Here is a 25,766-nt window from a genome sequence, read left to right as displayed (position 1 = left end):
GTTATTTAAATTCAGTTTAGCTCCCTGTGATAGTCTTTTCAAAAGGAAAACAATACCAACACTGCAATAGTGTGTGTTACATATCTTAGATTCACATTTTGATTCCAATGATTTTGAGAAAATGTTGATTGATTCTGATTATTATGATTTCCATTAATTCAACTAGACAAGTGGAAGTGTCAGAATTTGTAAATGTCAGTCAGGTAGTCATACCTCCACAAATAAAGTTTGACTTTATGTGTTGCATTTTGTGAGAAAACTTGAAAATATTCAAGTAAATTGGAATATAGGCCTATGCATGCAATGTTAAACAAAATCCAGGAATATTAGCTAATATTGAACTGTGGTACCCCAAATCCTAAAAACATAAATATTGAAGTATATTTACATTTCTATTAATTTGATTTCAACTTCCACACTACTCTAAATTTTGTGAATGACTCTCATGCATTGCAGATATAATTAACCTCCTCTAGTTTTTGGACCATGAAATGCGACAGTTCAGTCGATGTTTTCCGTTTTGCAAAATTCATAGTGTTTCCATCATGCTCTCTGCTCTCAGATGCACTCCATCATAAAAGCCTCCAATATTCACTTTGTGTCATCCTAAACTCTGCCTAAAATATTCTCTTAAGCCACAGCTTGACTATGTTTTATCTTTTTATATTTATTTCATGTTCTCAGTTCTGATCCAGCGCACCAAAATAAACTGCAGGTCCACATGGCTTTGTAAAAACTACAGAAATTCACAGCAGTGGTGTTCGAATCCGCCAACGTTCCTTCTGCACTTTTGTTACCTGATAAGAAAATCATATGAGATGGTATTAAACTGCACTGCTGGTTTGACACACTGTGGGTAGCAGTTTGTGGGGAAGACAGAGAACTTGGTGTTGGAAAATGTACAAAATGGTAAAATCACCTCATCCAGCTGCCAATGTTTAGACATGATGTAATGACCAGACCTTCTCTGTCTGTCCTTAGGTATCACAGGTAGAGGGAGAAGCCTGGTGCTGTAGGTACCTCGGGTGGCCATCATCATGACATCACAGGCCCACTCGTCCCAGCGGTGCCGCCGGCTCGGCGCGCCACCCGGATGCCTGTTAAAATCGTGGCCTCGGCTGCTGTGGGTGCTGCTGGTGGGCGTGGGCCCGGGCACGCGGGCCCAGAAGGGCACCCAGCCCCACTCTATCAAAATCGAGGGCGACATCACCCTGGGCGGGCTGTTCCCGGTCCACTCTCGCGGGCCGGTCGGGGTGCCGTGCGGGGAGATCAAGAAGGAGAAGGGGATCCACCGCATGGAGGCCATGCTGTACGCCCTGGACCAGATCAACAACGACCCCGACCTGCTGCCCAACATCACCCTGGGCGCCCGCATCCTGGACACCTGCTCCAGAGACACCTACGCCCTGGAGCAGTCGCTCACCTTCGTCCAGGCCCTCATCCAGAAAGACACCTCGGACGTGCGCTGCTCTGACGGAGAGCCCCCCATCATCCCCAAACCAGAGAGGGTGGTCGGGGTGATCGGCGCGTCCGGCAGCTCGGTGTCCATCATGGTGGCCAACGTTCTCAGACTGTTTGCGGTGAGAAATCTGCCAAGTCCTTTCATGTCCTAACTCCATTCATTAGACACCGAATGCACAAAATATTAGGGACACTTGCTCTTTTTTGTGAAGTGCAGATGAGGTGAATGCAGGTAAAAGCCATTATCCCTTATTGATTTCCCTTATTAAATCTGTATCAATGATGAGGAGATGAGAAGAATTTAGAGAAGCTTTTTAAGCTTTGAGACAGTTGCGATGTGGATTGTGGAAAAGGAGGGAAGGCGTCCCTATTATTTTATACATTCAGTGTAGCCTATAACATCTCACTGTATAACATTCAGTCACATCTGTGCCCAGCTGTGCTCAGACGCAGCACCTCCCCTGTGTCTCTTCAACTCAACTTCTCTTGAGGTTGACTTCAGGCTCAAACTAGAAATCATGTTGAACTTCTCCACGCATGTTCAATTAGCTCACTGGAGAACTAGTTAAAGTGTTCAGCACATGCTGGTCTTCATATTTTATTAATTTTTATATATTTAACCTTTGATGTCATCTTGGTGCCACATTGAGGCAGAGCCTCATTTTCAGTGGAGCCAAGTTACATTGCAAAAGTCACAGTCACAAAGAATAATCCGCCAAAATACACCAATAAATGAAAAAAAAGAGAATAAATATGCAAAAACATTCATCAAAAGCAAGCAGATTCAATCATGGCAAGATTTAGAATTTCATAAAAAGCAGGTCTTGACATGCTATGGATAAAAGATAATTAAAAACAGCTGGGGAGTAGATATAAAGGCTAGTCCTGATTCTTGGTCCACTATTTTGACTGCATCCACACTTCTTTTAACATAATCCCATTCAGAAAACTTGGATGGATAATAGCATTTTGTATCTGGCAGAGAAGTCATGGAGACCCTTACATTTCATACAGCACATATTCTGTGTGATGCGATTTTGAAACAAGCCATAATGTACAGAGAATAATATGAATGGATTTCTGTATTGTTTTACAGTCCAGTGGTGCAGCTACTGAGTGTTACAATAACACTTCAGTGGGATTGTGAATCCAATATGAACGGTGGCCGCCACAAGCTAATCCATGTCATTTGTTGAGTGTCTGCTGAATGTGCAGTGGAGTTTTTCAGAAAAGATTGATTGCACTGCTCATTGCAGTGATGGGACACTGAGTCTGTGTAAATCCCACATTATGTCATGTTCTCACTGACTTACTGACATAGTCGGCCACAAACCTGGAATTGTCTGTGCGTGAAAAGAAAGAGTTCTGGCTCGGGTCAAATTGGCTATCAAATTGATTATGCATAATTCACGATATCTGTAATTTGTAGTTGGATGCTACTTGTTGCAGCATTCTTTATGGTGGGTGGTGATATTAGTTGAGAGCCAAGGAGGCAGCTTGCATACGGGCAGATGTTAACTACAGAATTATAGATCCCATCGTCCACTAAGCCCCTCTCAGCAGCTCAGGACCCCGGGCTGAAAATAGAGCATCAGGGCAGAGGGATGACATCGGTTCTAGGATATCAGCAACTTGTGGCCTAGTCGGCATGGAGTAGATTTAGCTAAATGGTGGGTTTCCTCTTACTGTCCATATGTGCTGCTCTCCGCACTCCGGATGCCTCTAAAGTGATGTCCACTGAACATCTCCTGGCTCTGTCTATCCAAGCCATAGTGTGAGATGTTTCACTATCCACCATACAGATACATATATATGCTATATCACCAAAGTCATTCTTGGCTTCAGGTGAGAACTGCAGGCCCAGGTATTGCTACATAAGTTGTTTTTATGAAGGCTGTTTTATATAGTTTATTAATCAGTAGTTTATCTCTAATGCAATTTAGGGGCATCTGCATCAGGTCAGTTTTGTAACATTTTATTCTACAGTTCAGCTTCTTTAATAAGCTGGTATACAGAGGATTCATTTATTACATTTTCTGGAGAAAGCCTTTAAAAGTTTCACAGTACTTAGTCAACCAGTATTTCAGTGCTTTGTCCATAATCATAGAAATTGCAAACTGCGCAGTTAAACTAGACCTCAAAACTGGCTAGTCTACTGAAAGGGGATAATAAGCAAAAATAATTTAAAAAGCATTTAACAAGCAAATTCAACTTCACAGAACATTTCAGAATGCATGTATAGGCACATTTCATACTTTGAATAAGTTTTGGTAAGTCAGTGTTCTGAACATTTTATTCCCCATACTCCATTCCTGAGGAGTTCAAATAAATGACTTTCTATTGCATACAGTCTAGGTGTATCATGATATAACTATATGCTTGTCATGGGTTTGTTCATCTTTTAGCTGGGTTGATTAGGAGAACAGCGTGCTTTTCTAAAGATACCGCCCCTTCTGTGTTTTGTCAAATTTGGAATGGTAAGCCAGGATCAGAAAAAAATGGACAATTTCATTCACAGATAGGTTACTGACTGTGTGATGATTCCAGCAAAATTGCATTGTGGTTGGATGCTCTTTGGCACTGATATGGCTCATTGATTTCTGAAAGTGAATGGATGCAGATGCTTTCTGTGGGATTAATTTGGAGATTATATGTGGTCCTGTTAATTATAAATTTGTATGCAAACATTTGAATGGCATGGCGATGCCGACACACACGCTTGCGGACGCTGATGTCGTCATTCCTCTTGGAACTTGTCTCTCTCACACAATGCTGGAAGACTTTTGCTGTGCAGTCTGTTCTCCGCTAGACGATCATGTGGTCCATAACGTGGAGGCTGAGCATCGCAGGACAGGGTTAACGCAGATCAGCAAATTTAAGCTGCGCGTGGCCATCAGAATTAAATATATTGTATGGCTTACAGCTGAGAAATGCTAACCTTTTTCTAGTCTCTTGATCTCTGTCTCTCTCCCTCTGTGCTTAACGTAATTTGACTAAAACCCCTATAATCCTTCCAGATAATCTGTGAAATGGTTCTCTCGCTCCTCTCTCCTTCTCCCTTCACAACCCCTTGTGTCTACCTTTCTCTCCTCGTCCCTCCAGAGGACCAAACGTTAAGCCAGGGGGACCGGCATTAGCAGGGTCAGAGTTGAGGCTGTCGACATAAACTGTGTCATTAAGGAAGTAGCACACCAGTAAATTAATCTTCTCATCCTTTCATTTTTTCAAACAAATGCTTTTACGGCAGTGGCTCCCACCATCTGTATCTCGCTATGATGTTGGCTATATCCTCAGCACAAACCAGATCTGGGTAGATCACACTGCAAAGTTGCCCCAATCCTGAGGATTACCGAGAACATTGGCTGTGCAAAAGATGAACATTCTCCATGATAGTGCAATTTTGGTGTATTAATGTCTGGCAACTCGTCAGCTCAAAGGTATTATGTGGAAGGCCTACATTTGCACGCTGTTTAGTTTTTTGTCTAGACAATGGGATGAGTAAGCGGTGCGTCGTCCTTCATGGTTCAGTGCCTATCCTCGTCATACGTTCTTCCTTTGTATTCACTTATCGGCCTAATAATCCCCGCTAGTCATATTTTCCACTTGACCTGGCCCTCTAGTTACCGGTGACCCATCTGTGTGCCTCAGATCCCCCAGATCAGCTACGCCTCCACGGCCCCAGAGCTGAGCGACAACAGCCGCTATGAGTTCTTCTCCCGTGTGGTGCCCCCGGACTCCTACCAGGCCCAGGCCATGGTGGACATTGTCAAGGCCATGGGCTGGAACTACGTCTCCACCCTGGCCTCCGAGGGCAACTATGGAGAGAGTGGCGTCGATGCTTTCCTCCAGATATCCAGAGAAGCAGGTTGTGTGTCTGAATGGGACGTGAATTTACTGCTGAGCGGATGTGATGATAGTTTTAATAGTGTTATTGGGAGTTGGTTTCTGATGGTATGTTATGGTTTATATTGGCATGTCTTGGTGGAAACCAGCAGAGCATGTTGAGTTCTACTGAAAACCATCAGAGACCACTAGAACACCAGCAGGACAGCCATTAACGATGTGTGATGGCTATTGGTGTTCTATTGGAAACCATCACAAACCATTAGAAATAAGAAATATTAGAAATACAGCCTCTAATGGAAACCATTAGAAACCATTAGAAACAAATACAGCCCGTAATGGGAACCATTAGAAACCATTACAGACCAGTAGAAACCAATACAGCCCATATTGGGAACCATCAGAAATCATTAGGAATCATTAAAAACAATTAGAAACCAATACAGCCTGTAGTGGAGACCATTAAAACCATTAGAGATGTAATGGAAACCATTAGATCAGTGTCCAAAAACCCACTACAAACTCTTACATGGTGGACCTAATGGATTATGATGGTTTATGATGGTTTATGATGGTTTTTAATGTTTTTGGGTTGTTTTTCTAATGGGGATTCTTCTAATTGTTTCTGATGGGGTTTTTTTCAGCAGGGATGATATGACTCTTTTTGCCTATTTGTCAAGTTACTCACTCACTACTGCCTGACAAAGGCAAACAGCAGAAAAGTTTAATTGCCATAACTATTAGATTTCATATCAACAAAAATCATACCCCAATGAGCTATTGAATGATGTACAGTTCACTTCTGTACCAGCAGCTCTTTTATAAAGAAAGGAGATAAACACTGCAGACATTTTTCTCAGTTTCAATACAGAGCAATCTAACCGCTCTGTAGTCACTATTGTAATCTGCTATCCTTTTTTTAGATATCACTTATGATGCTGACAAAAGAATTATCGCAGCAGTGCACCAATTGTAAATTCCTGGTAAAGAGGGATTTACTGCAATGAGGACTTGTTCCCTGTGTGTTTGGTGCAGGGGGGCTGTGTATTGGCCAGTCCATAAAGATTCCCAGAGAGCCCAGACCAGGGATGTTCGATAAGATCATCAAGAGACTGATGGAGACCTCCAATGCTCGCGGGGTCATCATCTTCGCCAACGAGGACGACATCAAGTGAGTCACACTCTGCTGCACTTAATGTTAGAGAACAGGAATCAGCCAGGTGACAAAATATACAGGAAAACATGTTGCTCTGTATTTGAGTATATGATAATATACTCTGTCTGTGAAGGCAGCACTCACTCACGTCAGTGTATCGTAACCAATTTGCAGAGGAGTGTATTAGAAAAAGGTGTTGTGAGAGTATTTTCTGTCTCCTCCAAGGCGGGTGCTGGAGGCGGCCAAGAGGGCAAACCTGACAGGACACTTCCTGTTTGTTGGCTCTGACAGCTGGGGGGCCAAAAGCTCCCCCATTCTAGACCAGGAGGATGTGGCTGAGGGCGCGGTCACCATCCTGCCCAAACGAGCCTCCATCGACGGTATGTGAAGTATTTAAAGCAGAATATGACATCTAACTCTGAGGATGTCCACAGCTTTAGGCTGTCCAATTAAAATTTTTGTGCAGATGCCAGTACAGTAAATCTGTGAAACGCCTTTATCAGCCAGTAATATCGACTCATGAATATATCAGTTGGGGCACAGTTTAGATACATGAAATTTCCATGTAATGTGAAATTAATATCTAAATGTTGTATTCAGGGTTCGACCAATACTTCACTTCAAGATCTCTGGAAAACAACAGAAGAAACATCTGGTTTGCAGAATTCTGGGAGGACGACTTCAAGTGTAAACTAACTCGCCCTGGTGTAAAGTATGACCTCGGTAGAAGAAAATGTACAGGTAGGTCGAGTGTAACATACGGGGAAGAAAACAAAAAAATCCTGAAATATTATCTTATGAGCAGTGTTATTTCTTCACCATCACCTCATTTGTCATAGTGAATAGACACTTTTGTCCTCTGCCAGGTGAGGAGAGAATCAGTCGAGAGTCCCACTACGAGCAGGAGGGGAAGGTGCAGTTCGTGATTGATGCTGTGTATGCCATGGCCCATGCCTTACACAGCATGCACATAGACCTGTGTCCCGGCTCCATGGGTGTCTGTGAGAAGATGGACCCCGTAGAAGGAAGGATGCTCCTCCAGTACATCCGCTCTGTCAATTTCAATGGTGAGTCGGCGACCTTAAGAGCTCTCAGCTTTCCGTTTGTTTTTTTGAATGTAATGTGTTATGTAATGCCTGGAGATTTAAATAAAACAATTAATTGCAGTGATAAAACTGGAAGGGAAAGCCTAAGCAATGGCTGGCAGAGATTTATATTGAAAAAAAAACATCACTGCTTTTCCTTCACTGCTGCTCTCCATCATAGAACAGGGTTTGAAGAGAAAAGTGTAGAAGGGGAGGGGGGGGTCAGCTTGAAGATGGCACTCTGGATAAGCCTTGAGATCTCTCTGCTAATGTACCAAGCCACAGTGCACAGCACATTTCTTCAAAGCACTTCCCCTCCCCAGGGCTGCCTCTCCGCTCTCTCTCCTATACACAACACTCCTCTTTTCATCCTCGCTTTTCATAAAAAAGTCACCGTTTGGAAAAGAAGAAGTGTTCTATGAAAGCATTCCTATTTACTTCTCTCCTCTTGCTGGGTGACCTTGGCTTGTATGGGAGCTCCGCTGATTGAACGCCTGCGGGGACCTAGGAGGAACATTCAATCATGTTAAGGCAACAGACCAGAGCGCGCTGAAAGACCGTATGCATGGAGGAGAGCCTTCACTAAAAAGCCTCCTGCACTCAACTCTGACATGATTGCATAAGACCAAAGAAAGCAAGCACAAGTTGTGTTCAATGGTGTGTGGGTGTTTTTCCACCACTAAGATGGAGGTGCACATTTCCAGCTTAGAGCGCACGTGTTCGTATCCCTTCGGACTCGCTGTTTTGATGGTGTTCAAGTCATTAAAACTCTGTGTCTTCATCAAACAGGCAGCGCAGGAACTGGGGTGATGTTCAACGAGAACGGAGACGCTCCTGGTCGATATGACATCTTCCAGTACCAGCTCTCCAACGTGAGCAACCCTGGCTACAAAAACATTGGCCAGTGGACAAACCACCTCCGACTCAATGTAAATATTTGTTTTTGGTCCATTTGATACACAACTTGCACTTTAAATGAACCTTTGTATCATCTTTTTTTTCATTTCCATGTATCATGTTCATGCTTCTCTGAGATTGCGTTTTGATGGCAAGAGTGCTGAGATGGGTTTAGCGTGTGTGTGTTGTGTGACATTTTTTCAAAGTGAGGTCATTTTGGTCTTCATTTCTGAAAAGGGTTAGTTTAGGGTTAGAACTTGGGTTTAGCGTTACAGTTAGAATCAGGATTAGGTTTCGGTAAGGGTTAAAGTTAGGCTTGTAGTGGTAAAGGTTAAGGTTAGGGGTTAGGTAAGATCCTCACAAGTATAGTAATACAAATGTGTGTGTGTGTCTCCATCCCAGCCGGAGGAATTGCAGTGGTCAGGCGGCGACCGCAGGATCCCCGACTCGGTGTGCAGTTTCCCCTGTGAGTCCGGCGAGAGGAAGAAGATGGTGAAGGGCGTTCCCTGCTGCTGGCACTGCGAGCTCTGCGACGGCTACCAGTACCAGCTGGACGAGTTCACCTGCGACACCTGCCCCTTCGACATGAGGCCCTTCAAGAACCGCACGGGCTGCCGGCCCACGCCCATCATCAAACTGGAGTGGAGCTCCCCCTGGGCCATCATCCCCGTCTTCCTGGCCATCCTGGGCATCCTGGCCACCTCCGGAGTCATCCTCACCTTCATCCGCTTCAACGACACGCCCATCGTGCGGGCGTCCGGCAGGGAGCTCAGCTACGTGCTGCTGACGGGCATCTTCCTCATCTACCTCATCACCTTCCTCATGATCGCCGAGCCCAGCGTGGCCGTGTGCGCGTTCCGCCGACTGCTGCTGGGGCTCGGCATGTGCATCAGCTACGCCGCCATGCTGACCAAGACCAACCGCATCTACCGCATCTTCGAACAGGGCAAGAAATCCGTCACGCCCCCTAAGTTCATCAGCCCCACCTCCCAGCTGATCATCACCTTTATACTCATCTCAGTGCAGGTGAGTGTGTGTGTCTCTCAAATACATTAGCTAGATCCACTGTATAACTTTGTGCCGCGCCAATCTCACGCTAAAAGCTTCTAACTCTGCAGGTACTTGCTGTGTTCATCTGGTTTGGCGTGATGCCTCCGCATACCATCATCGACTACGAGGAGCAGAAGCCACCCAACCCGGAGTTTGCCCGAGGAGTCCTCAAGTGCGACATGTCCGACCTGTCCCTCATCTTGTGTCTGAGCTACAGTCTCGTACTGATGATCACCTGCACCGTGTACGCCATCAAGAGCAGAGGAGTTCCCGAGACCTTCAACGAGGCCAAGCCCATTGGCTTCGCCATGTACACCACCTGTATCATCTGGCTGGCTTTTGTGCCCATCTTCTTTGGCACGGCGCAATCTACTGAGAAGGTGGGGAATTCAGTGTTTTAACAGGCATTAGTGGAGATGTACTTAACATTCTGTGTTAAATCTGAATTATGCAATGCACAATAATACACACTTAGAGTAACAAAGAGTAACGTAATAGCGCTGATGCTAAAACTGGAGTTTGTCGTCTGTCAAGCCATATTTGCTCTCCGCTGTACTCACAGTACATCCTGTATCCACTGTACTGAATGCTTGGAGGTTAATTTAGCTCGTGGGCTATTTCTGCTGTCACAAAGCGACGGGACAATTGGGAGAATTCAAAAAATAGAGATATGCTCGGACTAATAGAGAGCTGCATTAGGAATCAGTCAGGCTGAAACAATTGAACCCCCGAGGTGCTTTCAAATTCTTTTCACCTCCTCCAAATGGAAATGAAGTGAATTAAGGGAAGGAGGAGGGAAAGGAGGTCAGACGAGCTGAGGGACGGTCGGGGCCCCTCACAGACCGACTCGGCCATCCCATTCAATTAATCACCACTTAGAGAAGACCTAAATATAGCCGCAGTAACTTTCATCGGGGCAGATCGAACTAGAAGATGTAAAAACTTTTCCAATTGCAGATGGAGCTTAAACAATTTGACTCGTATTTAATATGAAGAACTTGAAATATTACTAAAAACTTCTATGACAATGGAAACCTGTGTCTAAGTGAGAGGTCTTCTCAAAGAAATTCCTGTGCCAAGTCATGCGTAGGATCGGTTTCTCCACTGTTACGCAGTTTTCTCCAGGGGGTTTACCTGCTTGTTGATACACAAGACATCCCCTCTTTTGACTGACTTTGGCTTTCATCGGAATCCATTCTGCGTTTGAATATGAAAGAGCCGCTTATTGTTGCCGAGCCATATAAACTGTATCTTCGCTAGCCCGGGGCCAGGCGCATAAATACGGGCCACTTTGAACGTGCTCAGATGGTCGCCCATGCGTTACTGCAGCCCCTTTTATAAACGGAGAGGTCATTGAGAAGGACCAATAAAAACCATGACAAAGATGATAAAGGAAAATAGCACTGTATGGACATTAGTTAGTGAGGCATTAGGATGTGCTGCAGAGGATATGTACAGGCTAGTGTACAATTTATAGTTTATTTATGGCACATACGTATATCTTAACTTATTTATGACACATAAGGGTTGATTTATTCATGGCAAATACAGTTTGCTTGAATAATGAGTTCATAATTTATTAGAGGCAGACCTCAGGAGAAGTCAGTTCTCATTATTATTGTTGGATTTACAATAGAGGAAGGGTAGACATGGTCGAAGCCCATAAATAGAGCCCTTTTCCTGAGTACATATACCAAGTGATAAATCATTCATCCCAGACAGGAAAAAAAAAACTGCCTCCTGTGCTTCCAAATGAAGATTATAAAAGCCACATATAAAAGCTGGGAGCCGATGACATTACATATACTGTGTTTTCGTGAAGCCGTGCATAATGCAGGCATAAAGTAATGGGGGAATACCAATGACAGCGACATGACTACCGCCATACATTATTTACTGACTTCACAATGATGGATACTCCGAGAATCCTAACCCCTAATCAGATGTAGATTTTGAAAAGGAAATCTTTCAGCAGATTGGTAATTGTGCCTGTCTCTGTCTGCTGCAGATGTTCATCCAGACCACCACCCTGACGGTGTCCATGAGCCTGAGTGCCACCGTGTCCCTGGGCATGCTCTACATCCCCAAGGTCTACGTCATCATCTTCCACCCGGAGCAGAACGTCCAGAAACGCAAGCGCAGCTTCAAAGCCGTGGTGCAAGCCGCCACCGTGTCCACACACCTGTCCCAGAAGTCCAACGACAAACAGAACGGAGAGTCCAAGATCGAGCCGGACAGGTCGCAGTGAAGTGACACGGGTCTGCGCATTCGTCACGTAATGTCACACAGCCCACCGTGAGATGATGGATGATCTTTGCTCACTGAATGTCTTTCTCCCCAATAACCAAGAGACGTGGATGAAGGATCCAGCGAAGAGAATTGTGCTGTTTAAAGATTTGGTTTCTTGGATGGTGCTTCTTTTCATACACAGAGAGAACACTCAGTCCTACATCCAAATTTGGAATGAAGTGCAAGAGGATGTGGAAATGCTCACTGCCCATCAACTGACCTAGAAAACAGACACATTTTAAATGGACAACTTCTTGAGCCATCCTGACTGAACTGCTAGGAACAGTTTAAACAGCTCCCCCCCCCCCCTTTTTTTTATAATGGCATCTAATTATACATCGCAAATCGACAAGGACACATTGTTAGTTTTATTTCTCCCTAGGACATGCTATTTAGGAAAAAGTAAAGCTGAAACGGTAACCTTTGCCCTACAGGAAGATGTATAGCAGAATCCCTTGGGATCAATTAAGCTTTGTTGTTTACTGGATCCAACAGCACTGCATGGATTGTGTGTTGTATGTGTACATGAATGTTTCTGCAGTATTGTTTGTATGGGGTGTTGTGACGCAGAACTTTTTCTTCTGATTACAGTGGAAGGAACTAGCTTTTAAAACGCACCACCATGTCCTGTTACTATTACTGACCTGTGGAGAGGTATACGTCTAATCACTGAACTAGAATCACTTAACACTCACAATAGAATCATTTAACATCCAATCACTGAAGCAAGGACGCATTTTATTTCAATTAGATCATAGTATGTTATGTATGTAATATGGTACACAATGATATTGATTGTGTAAGCAGTAAATCCAGGGGTGCAAACAGGATGAGCGCTTTTACTGTGCCAGAATGTGGAAGTACTGTGGAAAACAATGTGTGGCACTTCCTCATATTGTTTTATAGAAGTATGAACCAAGCTGTTCGAAGGCTAGTTTGTATGGCAACAACATAATCAAACATACTGCCATCCTCAACCATGGGATCACTGTCAGAGCTTCACTCCATCACAGTTGCATTTGATATTTGATTGTGTGCCATAAAAGTAAAGGTCCTTCTCTCTTACAATAATTATTTCTGTAAACATCATATTTCATTTAGTAATTCATAAACCTAGAATGGTCACACATTTTATGTTGAAAGAAGGGGAACTGGGGTGAATTAAAAATAGACATTAATTTGCCAATAAATTATTTGCAGTGTTCTTTTTGTTACTTGATCACAATGTACAACTCAGGTTTTACAGAAGGTGTATTAAATAAAATATTTTTTCTTGAGGAGTACCTTCTGTCCTGGCACAGCCTTTTCCATACAAATGGATTCACCAATTACCATGTCGTGCATTTTTCATAACAAAGTATGAGGGCTGCAGCAGATTCATTCCATCACGTTACACAACAGTTCATACTGCCCTCTGCAGGAGAGCAAGCCTCAGTGAAACGCCTGTCTGTGAATCACAGCATAGTGAAGACGGAGCCATTTGTAGAGCCCAGTATGTGTCAAACACACAAAATGTAGTGAAACATTATTGTTTATTATTTCACGCTTTTAATCTGGCACTATTTACAAATAAAAATACCTACATTCTATCTACAAGCAAGTGTTGAGGGAAACTATTCCAAGAAAACAACACAGTCCAGTATTTATATTGAAAAAATAACCGATTATTTCTGGATTAATTGCTCTCTGGATTATGTAGAATAGCTTTTATTGCCTGATGATGTAATGATAATCAGTCAGTGACATAATACGGTGCATTGTCCCATTTGTCAACAAATAAGTCTGTTTCTCTCACACACATACCTGATATGTACGATCTTAACCAGAAGAAATCTGGTTAAGAAGTTTGACCAGAATTTCCACAAACAAATTCAGTTTCAACACGCAAAAACAAACATACAGCAAGTGATCTGGTCACCAAAAGCTCAGCATCTGCTCTCATGGATGAAGTGAATTACTGCTTTACATAAAATTTGGTTTGAAAGTCCCATCCATCTGGGGAAGGAGGGTCGGCGTTTTACTCAAGGAAGTTGTCCAAAGTGAGGCAAGGTGAAATCTTGGGAGGAGGCCTGGTCACCTTTTTCCTTTTAGCCTTCATCAGCGGGCGAATCTCTGACAACGGAGACTGGAGTGGAAGGCTTGGTTAAGGAATGATGCCAACCAGTTCACTAGGGCTGCAACTAACGATTATTTTCACTGTCGATTAATCTGTCGATTATTTTCTCGATTAATCGATTAGTTGTTTGGTCTATAAAATGTCAGAAAATGGTGAAAAATGTTGATCAGTGTTTCCCAAAGCCCAGGATGACATTCTCAAATGTCTTGTTTTGTCCACAACCCAAAGATATTCAGTTCACTGTCATAGAAGAGTAAAGAAACCAGAAAATATTCACATTTAAGAAGCTGGAATCAGAGAAGTTTGACTTATTTTTCTTATAAAATTACTCAAAACGATTAATCGATTATCAAAATAGTTGGCAATTCATTTAATAGTTGACAACTAATCGATTAATCGTTGCAGCTCTACAGTTCACATTGGTAAAGTTTTATTCTCCTGCCAGTCAGTGTTCTACAAATTTTAAAAATAAAATGTCATGACTTTTTCCATAACTATTCCCTGACACAGTGCAATGTTCATAGTCAATATTGGTCCGTCTTTTTGTTTAAATGTTAACATTTTGTTGAATAGCAGGTTTGAATGTCCTCAGACTTGTTGGCTGCCTACAACTATTACATGGCACCGTAAGTAGGGAATTTGTTATTGGGCAACTATTCCACTAAACGTAACATAACAGTGATATTAAACACCTGATTGGTTTAAGAAAACATTTTGCTAAAATTTGCCATGACATATTGAAAACTTTTTACGATGTGCATTATTTTCCAGATGTTTTGCAAGCCTGGAAAACACAATTCAAAACCCACGACTTTTCTGGGAAACCTAATAACAGTAGTATCTAGATTAATTAAAGCAAATAAGTACTGCTGTAACAGCTGTTAAACATACTTTTCCATTTCCAAAGATAATGAGAAAAGGATACAGGTTGGAAGAATTTAGTCCGTCCTCCTAATCCATCATAACCAGATCTCACCTGAAACAAGAAACATTTTCTTCAATCACACCACTGAAAGGACATTTGTAGGACTATTATTTCAGAGCTGTCTTTCCAGTAGGACATCAAATTTCCTATCGACGTGACTGATGATGGGTCAGTTAATAAAGTGCAGGAGATGGTTGTGTTGTACGTACAGCACCAGGTTTACTCCGCTGAGGATCCAACATGCTGCCGAAGGTCTTCTTTCTGAAAAGGAGGGAGTTCCTGAAGAAGGGATCCATGGATCCGTCCTCGTGTCGAGCCTGAGCGGCACAATGAAAGTATTTAGTGATTTTGAAAACTTCTTTCTTGAATGACTTATCAATATTACAAAGCTACCTTGCTTTCAGATGAGCTGTTCTCATTGTGTTTGGACATCGATGACCTGAAAAATAAAGCATTACACTAAACACCTTTTTTCTGACTGTGATTTTATGGCATATCTATTTTATTCTCTAGTACACAAAGACACAATAAAAAAAGACAACATGCGACATAGATCACCAGATTTGAACTCACTTTATCATCCTGGCCAGCTGAGCCACCAGGGCCTCTCCAACATAGATAAGCACTTTACTGAGTAGAAGCCAATGTAAACACACAGATAAAACTCACATGGCAGGGTCCAGGCGCATCTTCTTGGATGGGACCTCTGCCGGTCTCTTGGTCACACCGTCTGGGGTGGTGATGTCATAGGTCATGTTGAGGTCGATGTCATCGCAGTCTGCAGGCTGGTGGAGACGAGGCTGTTTCAGCTCCAGTGGTGCCGGGCTGACAGGTAGGGAGAGAAACCTTGTCAGTGAATCACGCCTACAAACATGGGTTCTCTTTTTATGAAAGAGGAGTCAGAGTGTGTGTGTAGCCCAGCTGTTTGGGAACAAACCTTTCGAAGACTAGCCGGCTGAGGGCTTCGTTTGTCCGTGTCGGCGTGCTCAGGGTCTTCTGGAGAATCTCCACTTTCTTCTTCAGACTCTGTGGAAACATGTGCATGCAGGCATCACAATCGTGGATTTGTTTAATATCCAGACTAAAAGCAAAGTGGGCGTATTTGTCTTACAGAGATCTCTTTGTCAGCGTTGGCCAGATCATTCTGCACAGCCTTCATGTCATCTTTGGTCCGATTTATCTCCGCCGTGGCTTTCTGCAACTACAATGACAAAAACGTTACGTATTCAAACATTTATTCCCCTTACTGTTTTTTAATTAATGATATATTGACTTGAAGTTACCTTGTTGTTTGAGGCAAAAACTTCTCTCTTCAGCTTTTCACACATTTCATTGGAAGACTTGAGGCTGCCTTTTAGATTATCATACTCTCTAAGAAGGACATGAAGAGAGAAATGGATAGCGAATGACTGCATTAGTGAGGGCTGAGGCTCAAAGTGATCTGTCATTTAGTGAAGTGAGCAACAGGACTTGGGGTTCCTTACTTCTTGAGGGAGATGCAGTAGATGGAGAGCTGCTCCACTGCAGCCTGGCCGACACCCATGTCTGTGACCATGGACTCCACCTCCGCTCTCTGACCCTGTAACAACACGTCCAGGCTGGGGCCAAACCAGTAATGTTACTAAACTGCAGTGTATGACTGTCTTTTAGGATGTAGGATGGCACAGTATTGCCATAAAAATAAAGTAATCTATGTAGGGAAAAGGATGCTAATATTTAGCTTGAACATAAGAGATTTTTTTCTGCTGTGTAACTTGATTGTGGGCCAGGGATTCACAGCAACAGAATACCTTGTTTAGAGGGCCATCGAAAACATTTTCCCTCTCACAAAAAATTGTAGCCTATTCCAACAAACAGACTGAATGTGTATGTGTGCAGGCACCTTTCATAGGTTTTCATTTTGGTCCTGAGCCTCCGTGCCTCGTCCTTGGCAGCCTGAGCTTCATTATGTTGCGTCTCCATGTATGCCATCTGTTTCTGTGGGATAAAACACAAAGCAGCGACCATTAGACAGGAAAAGTTTAGATACGAGTCAACCTTACACTATGGGTTTACACGGCAGAGAACAGACGTCTTACTCTGAGAGCAGAAGAGAGAACCTCCTTTTCCATCATCTCCTTCCGCAAACTGTCCAGGTCTCTCCTCTGCCTGTCCACTGTGTCCTTCAAACTGTCCGCCACCTTCTGTTTGTCCCGCCATTCTCTTTCTGCAAATTGAACAGACAGATAATGAACATCCAAATGCTTCCTACTTTTAATAATCTATGAAAACACCATATGACAAAAACCATATCAAGACGATGCCCGCAATACCCTTACCTTTAGTGCTTAAAAGGACTTTCATTCGATCAAGATCATTCTGAGGAAAGAAAAAAAAACATTGGAAATAAAATAAAATGCTCTAAATCATATTCAGATGGTATAGAGAAGAATGGCTTTCTATGGCATCTATTCGTGTTCACTGCATGAATAGTCAAGAGGATACAATTCTCTAAGCATGAAGAGAAGCAAATAAAAAGTCAGAGTCACTTCTTATCACGCAATATTTTTGTACAGTCTTGAGTCTCCAAGTTAATGGTTCTGTATGTTTTCTTACCTGCAAACTCTCTGGGTCCACTGATGACGTTTCCTCTCCACCAATGTCAAAGAACAGTTTGTTGATAATGTGTCTGGTGCTGACCTACACATAGGAGACAAAAGCACTTAGTTTTCCCTTAGAGTGTCTTTGTGTTCAATTTGAGTGAATTGCAGTTTGGTAGTGCTGGCGATATACTGCACCTGTTTTCTACATTGTGGACAGGTTTTAGTGGGAGCTGCCTGAAACCACTGAAGAAGACTGAGAGGAGAGGGGAAAAGTAACAATTAGCCACCATGTTAAACGTGACATATGAGTTGCATTTTGAGGGAGACATGACCGTCTACGGCAAGTTACCATTCGTAGTGGAAGGTATGTCCGCAGTGGATGGCAGCAACATCTGCTGAGTGATCAAAAAAATCGGAGCAAATTGTGCAATATGCTCGGATAGGCATCTCGAAGTGAAATGGATCACCCTGGGAAGAAAACAGAAAAGCATAATAAAGGAATTGACTACAAACTGTGTTATCTGACGTTTATATAATTAGTCTAGACAGCAAATTTTGGCTACGCCATACTGGCCTTGGGATTGCAACGTTGATAACTTGTAACATTAGCGTTAGCTAGCTTTGGATAACATTAGCTGCCTTGTAGTTGCCGTTGAATACTTACCAAACGTAAACGTTACTGCGCGCTCTTTAGTTATAATATCGTGCAGTTCTATTCTGACCTTCTACATACCAATTCAGCCCACTTAAGATTACTTTATCCCAGAGAAACACGCTATTTCAAAGAGACTAGTCATTCTGTTGGTGGTGGTGTGTTGCTACTCTGTTGCTAGTTGCGGTAACGTTGTCTCTTCCCCGCTGTACGTTCGAACGTAAGCCCCGCCCCTTATGATGCATTCAGGGACTCGCCGTAAACTCGTTTACTGAGAAGAAGAAGAAATGTATTTTATTAAAACCCATATATCTTTCAAAATACAGAAAATAACTCTTGTAGTGTTGAGTGAAATCTGAACATACATTGTACCAGGATCTTAATAATTAACCTGCCAACGTAAAATGGAACCTCATAATTCCAAATGTACCGAATTTAGCAATTTACGAGTGACTTAAATGCACCATCAAATTTATAGGTTATCAAGGAAGTAAATGTAAATAGCACCACCAAACTTAGGAAATACATATATTTACCAGACTCACAGATATTTCACAATATTTTAGGAACGCTTTTATTTGAATCACATTTCGCTTTTTATCATTCCGGGGGAACGGCTCCCTGAACGAGAACTTCATATCCCACAATTCATACTTCCGCAACTTGTAGCAGGGCAGGGGTGACTGGCAAGACAAAACTAGTCCTCTCCCTGCCAGTTAGCTAACTAACTGAAACAAGGGAGTTGTTGACTACAACAACCAAATGCACATAGTTCCGGAAATGAAAGGTAATAATTTAACGAGCAATGGACGCGTTTTGGCTAGATAAAGGGGTCGAAACTGAACCTAGCTAGGTCGGTTATCTGCTAAAATTAGCAATCAGAAGAGCAATACAAGTGCTGTATCAGCACATCTGACCCCTCGCTGAGATTGGTGAGTGTCAGACACCAAGAAATGTGGCTAACGTAAAAGAGAAATGTTAAGGATAAACGTTATCCTCTGTCATAAGATGCTCTGATTTTGTTGTCAGGTGATATTTGATGCAATAGGAGTGAAACCCACAGCTTAGCGCACAAGTTTAAAGTTAGCATTCATTGCAAAGATAAAGTCAGACCTTAAAACTTGAACGACAGCTGTGTCATAATAAAAGTGTCAGCAGTTGCAGTGTACAACATAACAATCTTATTCTTCAATCATTATCTTGATTCGGAAACCGTTGACCTTTTGTACCCCTTGTTGTTGTGTGTTCAGGTGTGTGTCCCTGTTTTGAGTAGCAGTGATGGATGGAGAAGTCCCCAGGCCGACTGTGGCATGGGAGAATGGCACCCTGGCACCTGTGGACCACCTTCGCACAGAGAGGGCCGACAGCCCCACACCAGGTCTGGTGGAGGGAACTGAACCAGGTGAGGCTGGCCCACCTTCAGTCTTTAGGCTTTTAGCACATTGTCACTAACCCAGTATAAATATGGTCTACTTGTCCAAACACCAACCCAGGCCTAACAGGGCATTGTCAGGCCTGCAGCTTATCTGAAGCTTCTGAAGATGCATATAAATCTTGATTATCTGAACCTCCATGCAACTGACGTCTGTTTGGGAGAATGAAATGTTGGGAACAGTGAAAAGTATTGAAATTGTATTGAGTATGAACACTCATTCTTAAGTAGTAGTAGTAGTCTATACCTTTAGTTACATGTAGCAACAACTAAATCCTAACAACTAGGCACTATCAGTGGAATCTGCACCACCACTTATTCTGTCATGCCTGTTTCTTAGGTCAGGTTGGAAGGCTGAGGTCTGGATAAGTGAATATCCACTGTGTTGACTTCAGTGTTATAACTGTACTCTGTGAAGTGCTATCACCATACTGAATTAAAAAATGTTTTCCCTCAGTGGGCCTCAGCCTGTGGTGCAACTAACTCTGACACTGCAAATTTTTTGTTCAATAACTGCTACTTGCATTGCCCACATTTCTGTAAAATAGAAAGAGGAAATACTTGCAATAGGCTGTGCTTGCAGCTTGCAATAATATTGGTTTTCACTGGATTCATAAACATAACATTGGCATAAACATACATAAGACATAAGAATGATAGTTATTCGTAAGCTCTCATGAGTGAAAAGCATGCATTCCTGCCCTGTTACGCTTCCCTCTAACCACGTCTTGCCCGGAAACACTTCGGCACAAAAAACAGAATAGAATTAGTTTCATCATGTGATAAGTTCCCCATGTAGACTAACCACTTTGACACAGTTGTAACCATGCAACCTTATGAAAAGGACTCATGTTGAATATGTGTGTGTGTGTGTGTGTGTGTGTGTGTGTGTGTGTGTGTGTGTGTGTGTGTGTGTGTGCGCGCGTACATGATTTCTGGTAGGAGGGGTTATTCCAGCTGTTTTCTTTAGTTTGTGGTCGATTCTGAAAGTTGGTTATTCTGTGTCAGTGTCATTTGTTAAATCTGAGTGCCTGCCATAGAGGTTAAGGATGAGTTACATAACGGCTTTATCATGGTTTAGGTGATTAGAATATTATTGTCATCACTATCCTAAATTAGAGCAGGTTTGTAGGAAATGTTAATAGCCCAATGGACATTTTGTGAGTCTGTAACAGTGGACTACTGGACTACTAAGTTTGGTTCCCTGGTTTAGCTTAATGTTTTAATGTTTAAGCGAGAGATTGCATTAAACTGTGACTCTGCTTTAAGTAATCACAATGCTTAGTTTAGACATTCTACTGTATCAGATGATGATATCATCTGAACGGCAAGTGTTTTTGCAGATTTGTTGAGCTAGTTGGGCCTTAGAAAATTGTACATGCTAATTTTGTCAAAATTAGGGCACAATGAGAAAGTCAACTGGAAAGCAGGATTTCACCCTGATTTTTCAAAAATTCTATTTCAATTAATTAATTTAGAATCTTAATTTGTCCTAATGTTCCTAAAGGTTAGAAGAGCAGGGTGATAAATTCATGTCACTGGTCTTGAAGTTGGCCGGCATGATTACTTTGATGCTCAGCAGTGAGTGCTAGAATTTGTTAAGCAAAAGATAGTGAATACCTTCGCTCGACAACAATCTGAGAATTCCCCCAGGAAATTCTGCCTTGTTCTCTTAGCAGCTTTAATGATACAGACATCTCATGGCTTAAGTCTGGCACAAGACCGGTGAGTGTGTCATGGTGAAAGTATGTCTGCAGCAGCAGCACAAGAGCTCAGGTCTGTCCTCTCCAGCTTGAACAAATCCACAGTCATGGTCCCAATCCTTGAGTGAGAATTGATTTAATTTTGCCGGGATGCTTTTCTAAATCTGGAAATAGACACTACATTTTTGCAATGTAATGCAATTGTTGACGTACAATCAGACTTAGCCTATTATTTTCTTGTTTTCTCTAAATAAAAAACAACAACACAGGGTTATTATTTCTACACTGAGGCTTACGCGAAGTTGCCACTTTGCGATGAAATCACTTCAATCCCATTGTTTAGATTTATGAGCGCTTTACACCAAAACAAAGAATAGGCCTAAATATTTATTCCTTACACATCCATGAAAGCTGCATTATATTGGGAATGATTTGATGATGATCTGTTCCCTCATCTACGCAGGTGCTGGCCAGAAGAGTGCCATGTTCGTCCATGCGCAGTCCTTTGAGGATCTGACTGCCGAGACGGGGGAAGAGGCTGAAAGGGAGGCTGGAAAAGACTCTGAACTGGGGAAATCGGGAGAGTCTGCAGAGGAGCTCCAGGTACTGGTCGGGGAGGACACCGTGGAGGAGGAGCAGAACAAGGAGGAAAGCTGGGCAGAGGGCAGGACTAAGGAGGAGGACGTGTCCAGCGAGGCGTGGCGCAGCCACAGAAAGCACGTGTTTGTGCTGAGCGAGGCGGGCAAGCCCATCTATTCCCGCTACGGTACGGAGGAGGCTCTGTCCAGCACCATGGGGGTGATGATGGCCCTCGTCTCCTTCGTTGAGGCTGAGAAGAACATCATCCGGTCCATCCATGCAGGTGAGGAAATATTGTGGGTTCATGATGTGGAAGTGCATTTTATGAAACATGTCACAAAAAAATGTTTTGAATCAATGTTAACTCTGTCAACATGTTTCGTGTCAGATGGATACAAAGTGGTGTTCCTCAGCAAGAGCCCGCTGGTCCTGGTGGGCGTGTCCCGCACCTGTCAGTCAGACAAGGAGCTGATGCGGGAGCTGCAGTACATCTACTACCAGATCGTCAGCCTGCTCACCCTCACCCAGCTCAACCACATCTTCCAGCACAAGCAGAACTACGACCTGCGGCGCCTGCTGGCCGGCTCCGAGCACCTCACCGACAACCTGCTGCGCCGGCTGGACCGCGACCCCGCCCTGCTCCTCAGCGCCGTCACCTGCCTCCCCCTGGCCAGCTCCACCAGGGACGTGGTCTCCTCCAGCCTGCAGGCCGCCAAAGCCAAAAGCCTGGTCTTCTCCATTCTGCTGGCGGGGGACCGCCTGGTTACCCTGGTGAGGAAAAAGGACCAGTACCTGCACCACATAGACTTGCACCTGGTCTTCAACCTCGTCGGCTCCTCCTCGTCCTTTAGGGAGGGCGAAGGCTGGACACCCATCTGTCTGCCAAAGTTCAACACTGCAGGATTTTTCCACGCGCACATCTCCTACCTGGAACCGGCGTCTGACCTCTGTCTCATCCTGGTCTCCACCGACCGCGAGGACTTTTTTAACTTGTCTGACTGCAAGCATCGTTTCCTGGAGAGGCTCAGCAAGCGTAGCGCCTACCCGGCCCTGAAGGAGGCGCTTAAATGTCCCAGCTATTCTGTGGCTCAGGTCGGCATCCCAGAGCTCCGCCACTTCCTGTACAAATCAAAGAGCTCGGGGCTGTACACCAGGTGGGCACCATATATTCTGAAACACTGTGGGAATGCTTCTAGTTTTCTAAAAAGATCATCTTTGCACAACCGTGTGTATGTGCCGGGTGCTTCAATCAAAAGGTTAATCAGCAATCAGAAAAGATTATTAGCAGCAACCATAAATGTATACACTGCATCCAACATCAAGAATCAAAAAGGTATAGAAATAAACACCAAAAAACTATAAGCTATACAAAAATGGAATGAATCACAACTAGAAATGTTACACCAGCGCTATTAGTCTCTGTAATGACAATAGTACATAGAAATAAGCTGACAATGGAAAAAGACAGATACAGCAATTGGAGTGCCAAAATAGTAAAATAACCAAGGAGTACCATAAATAGACAACGATATATCAGGACTCATTAAAAATAGTATTATTAATATTAAAAACATAGATCGAGCAAAATGAGATTTAGAGCATAACATTGAGTAATAGTTCGTCATTCAGGCCCTTTGGAAATAGAGTCTGTAAAGTGAATATCCAAAAAGCCTCTCTTCTTTTTATTAACAAATCATGTGCTACTAGTTTTGGAATTTATGTCATAGCACTCAAAAGGATGACAAAAGTTGTACACAGTGTGAAAATACATATTAGTAGCTAGTTGTGAAGAGGTTACATTTGAGCATTCAAAATAGTTTGAATGAACATGAATGAACTTGAAATACTAGTTGTTTCTCACGTTCAAACAATAATTGTAGTTCTTCCTCCATTTCTCTCCTGTTAGCCCTGAGTTGCCTGGGGTGTACCAGTCTGAGGAGGAGCAGGAAAGGCTCATGGGGTTGTACCAAGACCTTCACAGCCGCTTGCACCACCCAACCAGACCGCTCCGCTCCATCTACCGCTGTGGTGAAACTGAAAATCTGCTGGCATGGGTAAGCCTGGTGTTCTGAGATTAAATGCTTTATCTATATCGCTATATGTGTGTGAGATGCTGTGACAATCCACTGAAAAACTGATTGGACCATGGAGATTCTTGTTGTGTTGAAAATAGTCATCTGCTTGCTGCTCATTTTGACCGTCAGTGTTGTTCATCCCTGGTCCCGCCCCTTGTCTTGTCCCATTTTACCCTCTTTCTTTCCCCAGGTGACGAGTGGCTTTGAGCTCTACCTCTGCTTCAGTCCCCTGGGGACCAAGGCCCTGGCCGTTTCTGCTGTTAACAAGCTGCTGAAGTGGATTAGGAAGGAGGAGGACCGCCTCTTCATCCTCAGTCCCCTCACATACTGAGCCCTCCCTGCCCAGCTGACCTCCTGGAACAGCCGGTCTCAAACCATGGAGGGCCGAGAGTCTGCAGGTTTTCACTCCAAACAAACACTACAGCAGCTGATTTCACTGGTTAGTTCCTCCTCTCTGGGTTGAAGATGTGCTAATCAGTGAAATCAGCTGCTGTGGTGTTTGGTTGGAACGAAAACCTGCAGACTCTCGGCCCTTCATGGCACATGGTTGACACCCCTGTCCTAGAATATAAAGCTGGACACTGACTGGCCGCGTACTAACCACAGCTATGGATAATGTGGTACTCAGTGCAGTGTCCACATCTGAATAACAGCGCTATGCATCGCTGCTTCTGGATCCTACTGATCTAACGTACAGACTCAGACTAGATACTGCAATGAGGATAAATTAAAGCTATATTTTAGCCGGCTAAGATTTTTATACTTTTTAATTTGGTTTAGCGGCACAGGTCCAGATGGAAGCAGCATCAGCAGCTCCACCTATAAAGTAATAACAATAAAAATGGTGGTGGTTGTCATGCTGGTGAAGTTGTTTCATACATTCTTTTACTGTAATAGAGCTATTATGTCTCCCAAAAATATCAAATATGATGGCTTTGTTGTTTTAGTGCTACTAGCTTGGTTCTTAAAAATCAAGTAGAATTTTTGAATACAAAAAACTGGAATTCTGTAATGCAACATATATGGTCTCTTGCTGTAGGACATATTATTGAGATAGGTTAACTACATTCCAGTCATCTTTTGCATAAATATGGTGGCCAATAATACCCTGATTAAATGAACTTTTGTGTCATTCTGATCATGGGTCATCTTGGTTCCATTTTACCTCTATGCACGTTCATTACCTACACTACCTCCCACTTCGGAGAGGAATGTGTTCATTTTGCTATAATGTAATCACTGTTGTCAATTTTTGTGCTAAGACTTGTCATTGGTATGCAATGTAAAGGAATCTTAATGTAAGACTACTAACTTTTCAACATACCACAATTTTTGCAAGGATTGTCACTGGCAATCATGTTGTTTCTCTTCCTTTAGATATTCATATTGTGTTTTATCTGTACTGTACTGATAACACAGGGAAACTGGGGGGTGAATCATTTCTGTTTGTTACTAATCATAAAGGTTCATTGTATTTCATAGGATCCAGGTTTGCATAACTTGAGGATTTCAACATTTTCACATCTGCCTGCACTGTTCATGCCTTAACTAACGGCCATTGTGCTAAGCCAATAGAAAGTAACACAGCTGGAGGTTGTTGCAGTGTTGGTCTATTGATGCTGTGTCACAATCCCACTTATGATAATGCTGTATTAATATGTATAAATAAATGAATAGTATTAAAACAGGCTCCTGGACAGATTCTGTGTCATGTTTTTGAATCTTGATGACTGTTTGTCAGTGGTGTTATGTATAGTAATACCAATGTAGGCCCATTGTTCTTGGCTTCTTCCCTAACCCCCACTATAAGCTCTATAAATGTGGGTTTATAGTGTCTTATGTTTTTTATGGTATGTTTTATCTCTGATGGTCACTATCCTATATGGTTTGTATGATGTATATCGTTTTTACTTTTGCTGTG

At 43.0% G+C, this 25,766-nt stretch overlaps 3 protein-coding genes across 5 annotated transcripts; 2 read left to right on the top strand and 1 right to left on the bottom strand.

Moving 5' to 3' along the window:
• The first annotated feature begins 1,037 nt into the window (after positions 1–1,037).
• On the top strand, positions 1,038–11,740 carry LOC139638923 (metabotropic glutamate receptor 6-like). Of its 2 annotated transcripts, none has more exons than XM_071512957.1 (10): positions 1,038–1,580; positions 5,110–5,326; positions 6,340–6,475; positions 6,686–6,840; positions 7,061–7,201; positions 7,327–7,527; positions 8,335–8,474; positions 8,845–9,468; positions 9,561–9,872; positions 11,501–11,740. In XM_071512957.1, exons 1-10 carry the CDS (start codon positions 1,038–1,040, stop codon positions 11,738–11,740), a joined length of 2,709 nt encoding a protein of 902 aa, XP_071369058.1. The 2 variants fall into 2 exon arrangements, with proteins under 2 accessions (XP_071369058.1, XP_071369057.1); XM_071512956.1 differs by having other exon boundaries at positions 5,110–5,329.
• Positions 11,741–13,274: 1,534 nt separating this feature from the next.
• traip (TRAF-interacting protein) lies at positions 13,275–18,217 on the bottom strand. Its single transcript, XM_071512960.1, has 16 exons — positions 18,069–18,217; positions 17,754–17,872; positions 17,600–17,657; positions 17,418–17,501; positions 17,141–17,180; positions 16,901–17,028; positions 16,705–16,799; positions 16,307–16,420; positions 16,106–16,193; positions 15,934–16,023; positions 15,760–15,848; positions 15,492–15,647; positions 15,216–15,261; positions 15,032–15,139; positions 14,823–14,873; positions 13,275–13,906 (listed from the first exon to the last, which is right to left on the bottom strand). Exons 2-16 carry the CDS (start codon positions 17,849–17,851, stop codon positions 13,799–13,801), a joined length of 1,353 nt encoding a protein of 450 aa, XP_071369061.1. The 5' UTR covers positions 17,852–17,872; positions 18,069–18,217; the 3' UTR covers positions 13,275–13,798.
• Positions 18,218–18,592: 375 nt separating this feature from the next.
• mon1a (MON1 secretory trafficking family member A) lies at positions 18,593–25,536 on the top strand. Of its 2 annotated transcripts, none has more exons than XM_071512958.1 (6): positions 18,593–18,843; positions 19,307–19,458; positions 21,655–22,053; positions 22,159–22,924; positions 23,677–23,824; positions 24,036–25,536. In XM_071512958.1, the coding sequence occupies exons 2-6, from the start codon at positions 19,335–19,337 to the stop codon at positions 24,174–24,176; spliced, it is 1,578 nt and encodes a 525-aa protein (XP_071369059.1). In that variant the 5' UTR covers positions 18,593–18,843; positions 19,307–19,334; the 3' UTR covers positions 24,177–25,536. The 2 variants fall into 2 exon arrangements, with proteins under 2 accessions (XP_071369059.1, XP_071369060.1); XM_071512959.1 differs by having other exon boundaries at positions 18,593–18,988.
• The last annotated feature ends 230 nt before the right edge of the window (positions 25,537–25,766 follow it).

The sequence above is a fragment of the Centroberyx affinis genome, unplaced genomic scaffold (assembly GCF_046629955.1).
Source record: "Centroberyx affinis isolate AG114_WGS23_722 - 3 ecotype Tasmania unplaced genomic scaffold, CSIRO-AGI_Caff_v1 ptg006665l_1, whole genome shotgun sequence".
NCBI classification, from domain to species: domain Eukaryota; kingdom Metazoa; phylum Chordata; class Actinopteri; order Beryciformes; family Berycidae; genus Centroberyx; species Centroberyx affinis.
Note: the sequence above shows the minus strand (reverse complement) of the source record. Positions and strands in the feature narration are given on the sequence as shown.